The sequence below is a fragment of the Xenopus laevis genome, chromosome 1S (assembly GCF_017654675.1).
Source record: "Xenopus laevis strain J_2021 chromosome 1S, Xenopus_laevis_v10.1, whole genome shotgun sequence".
NCBI lineage: Eukaryota > Metazoa > Chordata > Amphibia > Anura > Pipidae > Xenopus > Xenopus laevis.
This window is the reverse complement of record NC_054372.1, coordinates 61,053,171-61,069,006: the sequence shown is the minus strand read 5'-3', so window position 1 is coordinate 61,069,006 and position 15,836 is coordinate 61,053,171. Positions and strand designations below refer to the sequence as shown.

At 39.2% G+C, this 15,836-nt stretch overlaps 1 protein-coding gene across 8 annotated transcripts in view; it reads left to right on the top strand.

The window, feature by feature from the left end:
• The first annotated feature begins 3,699 nt into the window (after nucleotides 1-3,699).
• npnt.S (nephronectin S homeolog) overlaps nucleotides 3,700-15,836 on the top strand; it is a 63,343-nt gene continuing 51,206 nt past the window's right edge. For 2 of the 8 annotated variants that reach the window (XM_041579659.1, XM_041579658.1), the window contains exon 1: nucleotides 3,700-4,102. In XM_041579659.1, the coding sequence (XP_041435593.1) occupies nucleotides 4,032-4,102 (71 nt within the window). In that variant the 5' untranslated portion in view covers nucleotides 3,700-4,031. The remainder of the gene's footprint in view (nucleotides 4,103-15,836) is intronic. The other 6 variants (XM_041579660.1, XM_041579657.1, XM_041579656.1 and 3 more) reach the window with 5 other exon arrangements.

Here is a 15,836-nt window from a genome sequence, read left to right as displayed (position 1 = left end):
TTGCATATGTAAATTAGGGTTTGATATTCAGCCAAACCTTTCACAAAGGATTCGAATACAAAATAGTGGATTCAGTGCATCCCTAGTTCCCAATGCATTTACGTGTATGGAAATAAAAGCTATTATAGGGATTTTGAGCTTTATTCACTTTTTCAATTTGAACAAGCAATCCCTGTTTTATTTAAAGGGGAAGGCATTTTTTAAAAATTAACTTAATGGACAAAATGTCTAAATGTAATTAATATTTTGTTAATAGGTTGTTCTCAGTGAGCACCACAGATCAATTTTCTTTCCTGTTCTTCCTGCTTATCCCGTAAACACCAGGCTCCAATTCAATGAATTCCGAAAAAGATTCTGTATCTGTATTAGTTGGGATCATGTAAAATGTACTGTTTTATTATTACAGAATTACAGGAAATAATTATTACAAATGTAAATAGAGTCAATGGGAGATGAACATCCCATAAATCAGAGCTTTCTGGAGAACAGTTTTCTGGATTATGGATACCACACCCGTACTTGGATTTATGCATCTCCGACTTTCAATCTGCTGCACTCCTTTCCAGTTCTCATCACCTAAACATTCTTTTCACAAGTCAGTGTTTATCTTTCTCAAGTCTGGGCTTATCCAAAATGTTAGAGGCAGGTGTAATGGTCTAATTTCTTGTTGCTGGTGTTTCTATGGCAATCCTCACAATAAGATTGGAAAAACAAGATGTAAGACAGGTTCAAATATCTTTTAGCTTTCAATCTTGGAACTGCAACATAGAAAAGAAAAAACACCAGTAATGCATCCTCAAGGAAATTAGATTTTCTAAATCATAAGGTGGCCATACATAGGCGTAATAAGCTGCCAACTTGGTTCCTGTGGATCAAACTGGCAATTTACTAGTCCAGGTGAGTCTTCTTCCAATGGGTCCTCATAGGCCTGAAGTATCGTTTTGCCCCTGGTAAAGATGGATGCATAACCAGGGTCCCATACTACTAAGTTACTAGGCCCACCTAGGGGGCCCCAACTAGCCCACCAATCAACTGAGATCCCTGAGTGGTGGGTTCTACCAAAATGTAAAACGGGGGCTTTAATTAAAAATACCTTTGCCATGCCCCACTTATGCCAAAACCCTACTCCTCTCCCTCTCAACAACTACCCATTAACCCACAAGCCCTTTCCCATTGGCAACCCATGAATTGTGTCTTTCCATCTCAGGACTCCCTCCCTCCCTCCCTCCCTCCCTCCCTGCCATGGTGACCCTGACTGCAGTACTCCCTGTACCACCCTGATGATCTATATGGATTTGTAGACCTAAGTAAGCATTGTGTAGAAAATTGCCATATTTTTCTACTGAAAAGTGCTACTTTGTTTTATGTATTTCCCATGGAGATCAAACACCCCTTTTAACTCTCATGTCCTTGAATAGGAAAAGAATAGATATAAGATGTGGGTAGTCTAAAATACCAACATGCGTGTGTCTGTCTGAGTGGCTTAACCAACTGTTATATTCTAGCAATAGGGCAGAAAAGGTTCTCTGCTCTAGGAACTGCATATGGTTTGGATTAGATTCCTCCTGTGTGAGTGGCATAGCTCACATGCCTGTCCAGCAATCAGCTGCATCACAACCCAACCCCTGCTATATAAATCCACACAAATGTGTCTGCGGAAGTGGCCACCATATTTGTAAGGGTAGTATATAGTTAGCTGGCTGAGTGGGTTAAGCGACTAACATGTAAGTCACCACTGGGATAAAATATATTTCCCTAGTAGCGATTCACATGTTAGCTACTGGGAAAGCAGCTAGACAAGATTAATCGCAAGATGATTAATATCCTCATGTGGCTTTTCTCTGAACCTTGGGAGTTATAGTCCAGCAAAGCCTTATCTATAAATGCAGCTGCATGTGCGATTGTGCTAAAATTAATGTTTCACATAATTATGCCATTCATTAATAGTCCAAAGACACTTCTTGCACTTCTATATAGCTGTACTAGACACCATTACCTCTGTCCTGTCTGTTCTGCTGAGGTGCAAGAGCACCTATTGATGTTAGAAAACACTGGAATCACCGTCCCCCATAATTAATTAACACTTGGGTTATTATGGCATGTGCAAATGATATGAGAAGTTGTAATGTGTGGTTTGACTTGAAACTCTAGGTTGCCTGCCTGTTAGGCAGATTTCAGGTTGATATTTGGCCATCCATTGCAGGTTTGGGTTGGATGCAGGTCAGACTTGGGAAGTACACTCAGGTTGGCGGGTTTCCAGTAGGGTTGCCACCTTTTAAAAAAAAAAGGGCGGAGTCATTGGGGAGTACCGTCACAAAGGGGGTGGAGCCACGAGGAGTAGCATCACAAAAGGGGCGGGCCACCACCCAAATCCGACAGAAATTTAAAGGAATTGTTCAGTATAAAAATAAAAACTGTGTAAATAGATAGGCTGTGCAAAATAAAAAATGTTTCTAATATAGTTAGTTAGCCAAAAATGTAATGTATAAAGGCTGGAGTGATTTGTTGTCGAACATATCAGTCAGGACTCTACTTCCTGCTTTTCAGCTTTCTTGGCTTACACTGGTTACCCTGGTTACCAGGCAGTAACCAATCAGAGACTTGAGGGGGGGCCACATGGGTCATATCTGTTGCTTTTGAATCTGAGCTGAATGCTGAGGATCAATTACAAACTCACTGAACAGAAATGTACCATGTGGCCCCCCTTCAAGTCGCTGACTAACTCAGAGTTATAGAGCTGAAAAGCAGGAAGTTGGATTCTGGCTGTTTTATTAGACATCTGTTCACTCCAGCCTTTATACATTACATTTTTGCCTAACTAACTATATTAGAAACATTTTTTATTTTGCACAGCCTATCTATTTACACAGTTTTTATATTCTCACTGAACTATTCCTTTAAGTTTTCATCGGCGGGCAGGAAATTTTGTAAATGGTATTACAAATTACCGGCAACTACATTGCCGGTAAATTTGTAATACCGGCCCTGGTAGGTTTTTTACTGGCTAGGCCGGTAAAATACCGGCCGGGTGGCAACCCTAGTTTCCAGTCAAATTGGGCTACTTATTTAAAGCCCAGGTGGATTTTGAAAGCACAAACTAACCAAGGTACGGATTTGGGCTACTTTTTGGGCCTTTGGCTGTTTTGTACTTTTGAAACCAGCCAAAGTTTTTTCTTGCGTTAATGTGCCAAGCCTGCGTCTCCCAATGCATGTTGGATAATGTTCATTTTGTTGAACAATTTGTCAAGTTTCATGTAAAACTTCAATACCCGTATGCAATGGGACTGACTTGTGTAGAAGTCGGGAGTTACCAGATTTTGGGCTCTGTACCCCAGTCTCCCATCACTCTTAAGCTTTCTCGCATTTTTCGTTGACTTTTCTCAATTTCAGACAATTTTGGGGCAAAAATCTGGTGGCCACCAATGTGTTGGTGTGGAAGCCCCAGTGTGTGTAAACCCCAGTGTGTCCACTCCACTGTCTCCACACTGACACCAAGCGAGCGACACGCGCACACCTGCAGCCCAATAAATAAGAAAGACTGAAAATGCCGCTGAATAGGCTTATAGCATCAATAAACACGACGTTGGCGGCTCTCTGCTGGAAGTTGTCGCCTGATAAAAGCCGGAGGGTTAATACTAAGCGCTAGAGGTAGCGGGATACTGTCTGTAACTCAATGAAGTTGTTGTGAGGGTGGGGGAGAGTGAGTGGGTAATGGAGAGGTGTGCTCTGACTGAAAGCGAATTGCCCAGCGAGCAGGGTGGGAGGAAAGTGAAGGTGACGCGCAAATCAGTGAGGGTGGGTTCCTCCAACTCCTCCTAGCGCTGAGCCGGGCTGAACAGGGAGGGAGCTGGGCTTGTGTCACACAGACGGACCTGCCGCTGCTCTCACTGGGTGCCTCATCCTTCCTACCACTGCATCTGTTGTTACAGGGTGTGGGAAGAACAGAGAGGGGAGCCCCACATTCCCCCTCTCACCTGCATGCCCTTGGATACCCTGCTGCTGTGACGCACTTACTTCTCCCTGTGTCTGCCATGGAGTTAGTTATCCGGTTAATAATTGCCTGTTCCCTGTACATGAAGGCTGCGGGGGACTATGATGGAAGGTAAGACTGACTATTACCCCTGTACCTGTGCGCTGCCCTTCACCTGACTTACCCAGGAGACATGCTGCCCTAGAACACTTGCACTGCGTCTGCGCCGGCCCTGGGAACTTCTGTCATTTCTCCAGTATATGCAGCAGCTCAGCTAATGAAGTGGCACTTGGGATACCTCACCTTTAGTTCTTCTGCCTGATTAAAATGTACAGCTCCCAGCATCCTCAGCGAGCATAGATAAAAACTGTTGCATTTGAGCTGAACAGGTCCCAGGACATATTTCTTATATACAATGCTGGCAGTTAATAATCTATAGAATGTCAATCCCTCTGGCTTTGTGTAATACCACCAGCCATTTAATAACATCGCCTGGGGGTGTTTCAAGAATAAAAAAAATATTCATAGACACTCACAGGGAAAAAGTGAAGTTCAGCTTGGATCTGCAGAAAGATGCTGAATAGTAAGAGATCAGTACTAGTTAGGACTAGTGGTTGCTGGGATTGCCCCTATACCTTTCTGGAGTGGCAGTGCAGCTGCAGAACAGGCAGTTTGTCAGATGTGCATGAGGAATGAAAGGTGCTGATGTGCTGAGAGAGATAAAGACACCTGCAGGTCCTAGGGGTATAAAGTTACATCAGTCTTCCCACATAACTCTTTCTACTACCTCCTAGAATTAATGGGGGGGGGGGGTAGATTCTGAGATTTGTAGTTTTACAATAGCTGTAGGCTTAAGGTCATCTATCCCAATGCTGGCTTTATGGGAGTGCTAGATCTCTGTTTATTGTTAATGGAAACATGTTTATTAACATTTAAGGGCTGTTACTGGCTTTGTACATGATAGACATCTAATTGTTAATAACGACTTTGAAGTAAGTTGATATTAATTGAGAAACAGACTTCTCAGTTTAGGGTTGAACCGAGACCAGCTGAAATGGACCTCAGTGTTTCTGTCCTTCCTTCTCCTAGCACAGGGTCACCATGGAGTTTTGCCTGCAGGGCTTTCCTCAGCTAGTCAGACTCAGTGGTATGCACTACCCTGCGTAACCGGGATTCATCAGCACATACACTAACATAACACATTCATGTCTTAGAGCTCTAAAACGATACTCCCAGCTCCTCATTTGAACTTTCTGAATTTGGAAACTCCAATGAAGGCAGTTTATTATGGATGACAATGTGCTAATCCTTAACGCCCCCAAAAGAACTCAAACTTCTATTTATACTTTGGCCAAATGACCCGGAGAGTTGTATTTTTGGGAAGTGGAAAAAAAATCTCCCCTTCCTTTCCTGGTATATTGTTCCTGCCTATTTACACTTCCCTAAATATCTCCATGGATAGATGTATTCCTGGCTCTGACTTTGGTCCAGCCACGAGTATTTTTAATTCGTATTTGTATTTTCTTTATTTTAAAAGTTACTAAAAAGTTATAGATACAATGACTTTGAGAAAAAATATCAGCAAAAATGTTACAGGTTTCTGATACATGCCAAATAATACCAAGAAATGAGTGCACCCATACGGTATACATATGAAATGCCAATTAGTCATTTAGCAGGTAGACAATAAATGGTTATTGTTTTAACCTCTTGACTGCCAACAGCCCACCCGACACATCATTTTTTTCCTGTTCTTTGAATGGAATGTGGAAATATTGAATCTACATTGTTGGCACTCTAACTTTTTTTAATCCAGCAATGTTGCTGGACTGAGGCAGCAATTCTGATTGGCTGTGTAAGATAAATATGCATCCAGAAGTGTTGTGACATGTATGTTTCCCTTTTTATGGAAACAGCTGGGAGGCTCTTCACTGACCCATATAGCCCATTATGTCTTTTTAGATCCATAGCTACACAGCTATAAATATGAATTTTTGCCCACACAGAATACTAGTAAATCCAACCCACTGCCACTGCTTTTCTTGGTTTACTAAAGCTGCAGTGGGTAATTCCTACCAGCCAAACAGGTGTGCATTTTATATTGTATATAGAAAGACATAACATGGTTGATACCTTTAAAAACTGCAGACTCAATAATATAATTACATTTAATGTATAGTAGATAAGTACACTTTTAAAGGTGCTCTAAACACTGCTGCCCTCCCTGCTCAATGACAATGTTGTGGACAACATAATACGATGAAGGTTAAGTCATGCAGAGAGCTTAGTCTAGCAACATCTGGGTTGCATTTGTAAAGCAATAATGCACAGTAAACATTTCCCCAGATACTGCATTAAAATGCAAAATAATCCTTCATCAGGCTCCATGCTGCTTGTTCCTGCTGTTCAGGTTAAAAGGATTAAGTAAGTTTCCTTCCAGTCAACAACTAAGTTGTTTTTGTCCCATGTCTGATTACAGTGTAATATAACGAAGCCAAAATGACATTTATTTTCGTACATATGATAATAGAAAGATGATTGACATAGTGCTGACAGTTAGCATTCTCAGCAGTGAATTCTTTTGCAGCTGTAATTAAGTTTTGGGCAGTATAAATGGTCACTGGTGACTTTTCTTGCATGTTATGTTTTGGTCAACATCTAGGGGGCACAATGGAATAACTTTATAACTTTACACCTTTAATGCATTGCTAACTACATGTAGTTATCAATTCTATCTCAGAATGGTTGCATTTTATAGGGGGTAAAATCTGAGCTTTTAGAGGAAAAAAAACTTGAATTTTTCAAAATTTATTATGCTCCAAAGCTGCTAAAAATTTGAATCAAAAATAAGGCAACGAAAACCTGTTGAAATCATGTAGAAGTCTATGACAGATGGTCTGGTGAACCATTTGAAGATATTCATAGCCTTTCTGACATCATAACATTTTGACAATTGTAAAAAAATGTAACCTTCAGATTTCTTGAGAGTTTCAGGCTGTTTGCGCTGGTTATTTTTGATAATCCACATTATTCAAGTTAAGCGAGTGACAACTCGAAAAAGGTTTTGGAGAGTCAATTCGAAAAAGTTGCAGAATTCGAAATTGACACTGGATTTTGTTGCAACGTTTTTTGGCACTGATTTTTCCAGAAATATTATTGGTAAATTAAGGGTATTCAGGTTTGGGAGTTTGGTCAGATATTTTTTTAAACAGAGTGAGAAAAAGTCGAGTTTTAGTAACCCCCTAAATGTAAGCAGTGTTGCTGTTGTTAACCAGAAACACCAGACATCCCTCTGAAAGCTTTTGCTTTATGGAAAATTACAGCTCAACGGCAGTTATTAGAGCTACACCCTTATTTTTACATATTTATTTCCTAATTTACACACCTAGGGCATTGCCTAGCTCTTCAGTTGCTTATATTCAGTTGTTCCAGAACTAATAGTTTATATGGAAGAGCTATCACCTGAGTTATATGTTGCCTTGAAATCCACAGCTGTTTATGTCATTTTGCATCCATTTTAAGCTGTTTGCTTCTGGAGTCATATTATCCGTAACTGATATGATTTCTGTGCTGTGACCAACAGTGAAATAAAATAGACTGGAATTCTATAGTGAACATCAGAAAAACCTCACTGGGTCCTTGTGAGCACTAGCAGAAAAAAAAAGATACATTTTTCTGAATAGTTTAGGATTGATGCCTCACTTAAGTATTCATTATTCAGGAATGTGTGCCTTGATTTATATATAGTTGTGTAGCTACTACCTAACATAGTGGTTTTTATCTCATGTACAAGTTGAGGCAAGTTACAGGTGAGCGGCTGACTACCTGCAATAATCACCTGGCTTTTACATTCTTGGTTCAGCAGTCCCACCCACCAGTTTAAGTCATAGCACCTGGCTTACAGGCACCAGCCTACCTCTTTTCAATTATTTGGTACAGAAAGTGAGTGGTGAATAGCATTTAAAGCATGACCTATTCAGCACTCTAAAGCTTACCCTCTTCTGGAGTTGACATTCTACTTAATTGTTTTTGACTGAATAAGAAAAATAATTAATAATGCATAAGGCATTGGTAATAGCAAGCACTGTAATACAATTTTTATTGTAAATAACAGGATGCAAATCATATTGTATATATACAAATAGTAATTCTCTAAAAGCCCAGCAAATAGTCAAAAGGAATATCAGCTGCTATAGTTCATGCTTTAATTTAATTTTCTTTTCTTGAATTAAAGCAAGTATGTAACATGTCTGTGACTATGGGCATCATCATTATGGTTTAAGAGACTGGCTTGGGAGGCTGCTAATATGAATATTAAGACCAAGGCCACAAATCTAGATCCATGTAGGGGTGGATAGACATTGTGAGTTCTCTGTTTATATTTCCTTTTGATGTTAAAAGCGTTGTTTTTTCCAAATTTCAAGTTTATAAACTCCCATACACTCGAAATTCGACCCTTGATAAATCTGCCCATAAATGAACCCAATAGGCTGGTTCTGCTTCCAATAAGGATTAATTATATCTTAGTTTGAATAATGTACAAGGTACTGTTTTAATTATTATTGCAGAGAAATCGAAATCATTTGTACAAATTTGGATCATTTGAATAAAATGGAGTCTGTAATTTTGAGCTTTCTGGATAACAGGATGATGGATCCCATACCTGTATTGTATTTTTTTTTCTATTAAAGGGCACTTGTCACCCGAATGAACTCTGAGAGTGAACCACTCACTAAAGCATGTACGCACTAAAACATGGCAGCACTGTATCAGGAGCCTACCGGGGAAACAGGTGCTCTACAGCAGACAGAATGCATCAAGTTGCATTTCACCTGTGTTCAGCGCTTGCCTGCACCTCAATGAGTACATATTTAGAAGAATGGGATGTGCCTCCCTGTGGTGAAACACAGGAAAAATCCACTGTAGGGGAATGTGGACAATAAAGCCCATGTGTAAGTAAAACAGAGTTAGGCCTCTTTGTGTTTTTTCAGGCAAAGAAACACTAGCCTGCGGCTGCATTAAAGGACAAGGAAAAGCGAATTCACTGGGCAGGTGCTTAAAAGTTAATTCACCAGTAAATTACTTTTCTGTGAGTTAATTCTTGGGGGAGTGCTTAAGCTTTTTGCATCACCCAAATAAGCATCAATGTGATCTCACAAAATTTGGCTCCATGTTCTTTGTTCTTGCATTTGGAAGCATTAAATTCATTTTGATGATCATTTTTTCTAGCACTGAGCCACTGAATATTTACCCCCCTGTTTGCTTAAAGGAAGAGTATCATGAATTTTTTTTTAATAAAAAATTCGTTTGCCCTTATGAAAAAAAAACACCAGCACACATTTAACTTTACATTCGCAAAGACTTTATTAAGAAATATTTTACCGATACTCCGCTTGCGCTCCTCTTCTGAAAAGGCGACGATCCATCTGGCGGCGCTCAATATCTCCTCCCTGCCTTCTATAGGAGATAGCCAGGGAGGAGAAATGGAGCGCCACCAGATGGATCGTCGTCATGTCGCCTTTTCAGAAGAGGAGCGCAAGCGGAGTATCGGTAAGATATTTTTTAATAAAGTCTTTGCGAATGTAAAGTTAAATGTGTGCTGGTGTTTTTTTTTCGTTAAGGGCAAACAAATTTTTTATAAAAAAAAACAGCAAGATGACTGACATAGCTCTGGCATTCAGCTATTTTTATTTGCAAATTATGTGGCATCTATATCTATATTATGTTTTTGGTCAGCTTAATTCTCATTGATGAATTTTCATGTGTAATTTTTTATGGTTGTGTGTCTAAAGTATTAGTGTAATTTGCTGTTGTTGATCATGATGACCCACGGTTAGGGTTGCCACCTGGCCGGTAAAAATGATGGTTGATCCCAATGTTATTAATAGGGAAAAAAGATAAATAAATAGGAAGGCCGGTATTTTTTCCAGAAAAGGTGGCAACCCTACCTACGGTAAACAATAAGACAGTAGAAGCCAGCACATGAGACTCATTTAGATGCCAATATTCACCTTACATTATTTATTGACAGCACAAAGGGATGGCACAAGCAGTTCGCAAGACCCATAGTGTAAACAGTATGCCACAGTCCCGTGCTGTCCAGGTTTATCAATAAAAAGCATGATGATCCACACTGCTCAATGTTCAGGGGCTGAGATTATATTATGTTAATTTATTAAAAGTCACTGGGGACTTGAGGTAAAATATGGCCTACAATATGTCCTACCAGTTGTAAAAAAAATTTCCCAATTGGTTCAGTTAGGGGATCCATTATCTGGAAACCTGTCATCCAAAAAGCTCCAAATTACAGGAAGACAATCCCTCATAGACTCAGTTTTAATCAAATAATACTTAGAGGCCCATTTATCAAAGGTCGAATTTCAAATTCATGTGAATTTATTTGAATATACTCACAATTTGATTAGCAGGTTTTTTAAGAAAAAATTAGAATATTCGATTGAATGGTTCCGACCAGAAATTTCAATTACATTCAATTCATACAAATCAAAATTTTCTCTCGAAAAAAACATTTCAAATGTCAGGAAGGCTATTAACATCTTCAAATGGCTCAACGGACCTCTGCCGTTGACTTGTACATGAACTGGGCAGGCTTTAGGTGGCGAATATTCGAATTAGTACTGTTTCCGTGTCGAGGTATGATAAATCTCACAATGAATTTTGAAACTCAAAAATTCGAATTTACTTAATGTTTTGACCTAGAGCAGGAATTCTTAACTTATGGGTCAGGACTAAAAAATAGGTCTACCTTCTGTTAAAGATGGGTCTCCATAACCCTCTGAATAAAGTTAACATTTCCTGCTGCAATAGAAAGCAGAAATTAAAAAAGGCCCATAACTGGTAAACCAAGTTTTGGGTTGCAAAGCAAATTCCACAACTCAATTTGCACTTCATGGCAAAAAAGATTAAGAAAAACTGACCTAAAGGCCTTCCACATTCCAGGTCTAACAAAACCTGAGGGTACCTTTCATATTCTCTTTATTAGGAGCAGGACTGATGGGAAGAAAACCATTTTCTTGGCATTTCTTGCACAAAAGATTAAACTGATTATGTTAATAGATCAGTTCACACTGCCATGAACTTTGAAACTGACTTTAGTAGTTTGCAATAAATATTGATATAAGCTTTGAAGCCAAGATAAATAACATTCACTTACATGGGTATGCTTGGCATGAATAGCCCATAGCAATAAAACTAATTATTTTTACAATAAAGGCATCTGTTTTGTGCGTTACCTCCTGCAGCTTGGCTGTCAGGGCAATCAACTGTATTATCTGCATGCACTGCTAAGAAATGAAGTGTTTGGCATGGGAAATTGAAGCAAAATGCATTTTAATATTTGCTGCTATGCGATCAAAGGACTTTGGTTAATATATATTGATGTTTTTATGTTGCCTAACAGTTGTAAATACAATTTTTCATAATGTTCACATTGTGCAAGATTTAGATCTCTCTCACATTATTTCGGAATCCCAGGTACAAATAAAAGCGAATCTACCCCCAAGTGTATCGTTGGGTTGAGTTTTAGCTTCACAGCTGGGGAAACTCAGTAGGAATGCTACTTCCCTGAGTAGATTGACAACTGCAGTCAGTGTACTTGATATGGGTGCATATTTCAGGCAGGCAAAGGGATTGCAACATTGTGTCTAGTTTACATTTTGCACTTTTTAAATGAATGCCCCCCCCATCTGTGTCTAACTTTAAAAATGTGATCAAGTTGCTACTAGACACTGTTTCAAATCAAGCAGTGGTTGCACCGCAACGTCTATAGATAGTGATTTTATATGGCTGCCTGACATTCAGTCCAGGAATAAAGTTTATAACATCACATTTTTTATAGTAACATGACACATAAAAAAAAAAAAACAGAACAATTCTAATGCAGTGTCAGTATCAGATTTTGCAACTAATAGCTGAGGTGTTTGTGGGAACAGACTATGATGCCTATACCCTGTAATGGTTCTTGCATTCCAGCTTGTAAATGATGTTGTGATGTGTTCTAGTCTTGGAAGTCTTGTGTTTCTAAAAGGGCTCTTACACTCAAGCATTTCTGCCTGCGTACCCCTGCAATGGAACTTTATGTGTTTCACCACAACGAAGTGCATCAAGAAATGCAGCCTTTTCTTTTCAATCAGTTTGTACTCACTCAAGCTGAGTTCTACCTACATTTGGTGCTTTCGTGCGGCTGCAAGTACAAACTCGTTGAAAAAAACATGCTGGAAGATTCACCACAGTAGTGTATGGTCAAGGGGAAAGGGGGCTTGCTAGGGTCTGCTAATCTACGCTGGGCCCCTCCAAAGATTTATTTTGCAGAGTGGCACAGCATGGTCCACTGCATTAAACACTCATTAGAGTCCAAACATAGATTAGAAATATTTCACATAAGGCTTGCAAAGAAAATACATATGCAGCCTGCAAATAAACCTTATTGTTGTACACATAAAAGAAACATAGCTAGTCATGCTCATACAGGAGCATACCTTTATATTTTATCAACACATATTCACAGTTCTTTACAGAGGTTATGCATCATTCACATTGGTCCCTGCCCACTGGAGCTTACAATGTAAGGTTCCTATCACATTCAAACACAGTAGGTTAAATTTTAACCTGCCTGTATGATTGTAGAGTGTGTAAAGCTCCCCATAGACGCGACGATTCTTCTTGCCGAACGACCGATTTTAGGGAAGCCCGACCAATTATCGTGTGGTTAGTGGTATTCGAACGATCGTACATCTCACGATTTTTCGGCCGACATCTGTCGGGAAATTGATCGGCCAGGTCAAAAAATCTTTGTCGGTCCCAGTGCAATCTCTCTATGTTTGCAGGGCCAAGCAGGCAGCTCCCCTTTGTTTTCCTGGTAAATTGGTCTTTTTAGTTGATGGTAAATTCGTACGATCGTACGATCGTTCTGAGAAGATCGTGGTCTCACGATCAGGATCTGATCTTTTAAAAATCTCAACATCTATGGCCAGCTTAAGAGACCAGAGTACCCAGTGGAAACCCACACAAGCACACTAGAAGAATAAGCAAATGAGAAAATAATCAATTAAAATATTGTAACGGTTTCTAGAATAATCAGGTTACTCTTCAGTATCCCCCTCTCAGCCGAGCCAACGGTCTCTCTTCATGCAGAAGTCAAAGGGGCAAATTGACTAAAGGGCGAATTTTCGCCAACAAACGATCCGCTCCACTTCAACAGACAAAAATTTGCTACCACTACGCTAAGTTGAGTCTGGGCACCAGAACACTGGCAAAGTTTTGCTAGCGTTAATTCGTCAGAGCGACCATTTCATAGCTATCTTTCTTAAGTGTTCATATCTGCCTAGCGAAACTTCTTTAGTACTCTTACGCTTAGGTCAATTTGAATTGGGAGAGTACATATAGGTCGTATGGACTTCTCAGTTAGTGATGTTAGTGCAAATGCTTGAAGTGGCCACTTATTATTACAAATGTCCAAGGAACCATAATAAAGACAAAAGAGATCCTCTAATGCCCTAGACAGGAGCCCACCCTAAAGCAAATGTGACATGCCCCTCAAATGGTTGGGAAAAAAATGTTAACACCTAAATCTTTAATAGTTACAACTTTTGAAGGCAATCCCGCTTTAAAAAATGAAAAAACTCTAGCGTTTTTTACAACTTTTATGAGTTTCCAGCATACAGGATATGATGTCACTGACATAAGAGTGAGGAGGATGAAGCTTCATCTTATCTGTTCTCCAGGTCTAAGGTGGTGAATGAAACTCTCTCGAAACAGCTAACTTTCTGTAAAATTCGCATTTTAGTGAATTTGCGGAGTTACAATAGTTCGAGAATCTACTCTAGCGACTTTCTCTTTTTGATTGATAGGTCAAGCATATTGGTGTGTGCTCTATTTGCTATCCTAGACAATTTATTAGAGCTTTTCAAAATAACCAACTCTCTGCAAGAAGAGAAACAGATTGCTGTGAAGTGGATAGTGAAGTGTAATGTAATTATTTTAGAATTGGTGCAGAATGTTGAATTGGTTATATTTAGAAGGTTTTTTTTTCCACAAGAAGGCCAGGTTGACAGTGGATAAGATACTCACTCAAACTGTCAGATACTGTAGGTAACTTAGACTGCTTTGCCATTGCAAGAACCAGATGGCAGGCAAGCCAGCAGATTTTTTTCTTAATTCTGGCATACATCAGAAGATCCGCTTGTTAGGTGACCTCACTGACAGGCCCACCTTGAGTTGGGCAATGTCACTCTGATCGATCATTTGGACCTCAGGCCATCAAGTGAATCACAATTAGAGCTATGCAGACCATTGGGACAAGGACCACATCAACACACAGATCTGCCCCATCAATATTTGGTCGATTTTCACCCAGAGCTGTCGTTTGGCACCAAACCAGGCCAATAAGCTTAAGTCCAGAAGGACAGAGTCAGCAGCTTTTATTGGCCTTTGTATGCCCACCTTTAGGGATCCTGTACAAAAGGGAGACTGCGTTCTTTTAATGAGAGGTCAAATACCTGCTATTTAAATTCTCATCCCCCATAAGCTTGAAAAAAAAGGATCTTGTCTTTTTAGAAAGTTATTTGTGAGAATTTTTTATTTGATGTTCTTTTATTTGATTAACCACCTTTATTACCTGTTTGGCTATTGGCTTGTCACCATCAGGACAGTGCAGCCAGCTCTAAAGATGTGCTGGAATAATGAGGAATATTTGTATTTGTTGAGTCTACTCAAAAATATATGAAAGAAGCTCATCGTTTAGGTCCACAGTGGGCATCTAAATTCCTGCTCCATTACAGTAGCTGCAGAGTCTTCTTTCTCTGTTCTGCACTCCTTCCCCCTTTAAATTTATGTTGAAATTTAGTAGAAAACCTGGAGAAAAAGAATTGCTTTTGTTTTCGTAAACTGAATAAAATGTGTTGGCTATATTAATGGAGCTTCCAGGTTTGAGTCTATGAACTAAGTTTTATAAATCTTTGCATATTCTGTTTTGCTGATATGCTTAGTACTCATTCACCATTGCCTTCTGGACTTTTCTGCTTAATCATGCATCTACTGATGCAAAGGATTCCTGAAGAGTAGGGCAGGGTTTCCACATTGTGTTACATCCATAAAGGCTGCAGGCTTATGCCCGAAGAAACGCACATAAGTGTAAATTTACTGGCAAGTGCCAAATGATGTTATCCCTATTCTGATCATTTTAACTCCAACTTCCACTGTGCAAGTGCATTGGTTTTGATGAGAAGGGCCCAAATACACGTTCAGACACAATTACTCTTTGCTTGTTTCACTTACTGTTGTAAATTACCATACATCAGAACTGTATTTTTGTAACAATAATGTATGCACCATTATATATATATATATATATATATATATATATATATTGATGTTTTTTTGGCGAAATGCTAATTTGTCTGAATGCTGAACTGAATTTGAGATAAATCAATTAATTGAATTGTGTCTTTGATCAACTCTTTTAGTTTGAAAAGTGTTTCCAGCCACTTGTGTATATTTCCAGCCTGTTATACAGTGTATACAGTATATACAGTAATTACAGTAAGAATAACTTGGAGGGTTTTATTTTATATGCAAAATTGTTAAACCATCTTGACCGCTGATGTTCTTGGAATAAAACTGCACTTCCTTACTCTTAAGCCTTATGTTTCTCTTATTTAAATCAGGTATGGCCAGTCTTCTTGACCAGTTTCTAGAGTGACATTAGTTTGTGATGCCTTGTAGCTTTGAGGTTTAGACTGTTCATTCTACTGAAACAGTTTTAGGCCAAAAAAACTAATAAAGTTCTAAAGGTCCACACTCTTTGATAATATTTTTCTGCAGCATATGATACTGTAAAAACATAGCT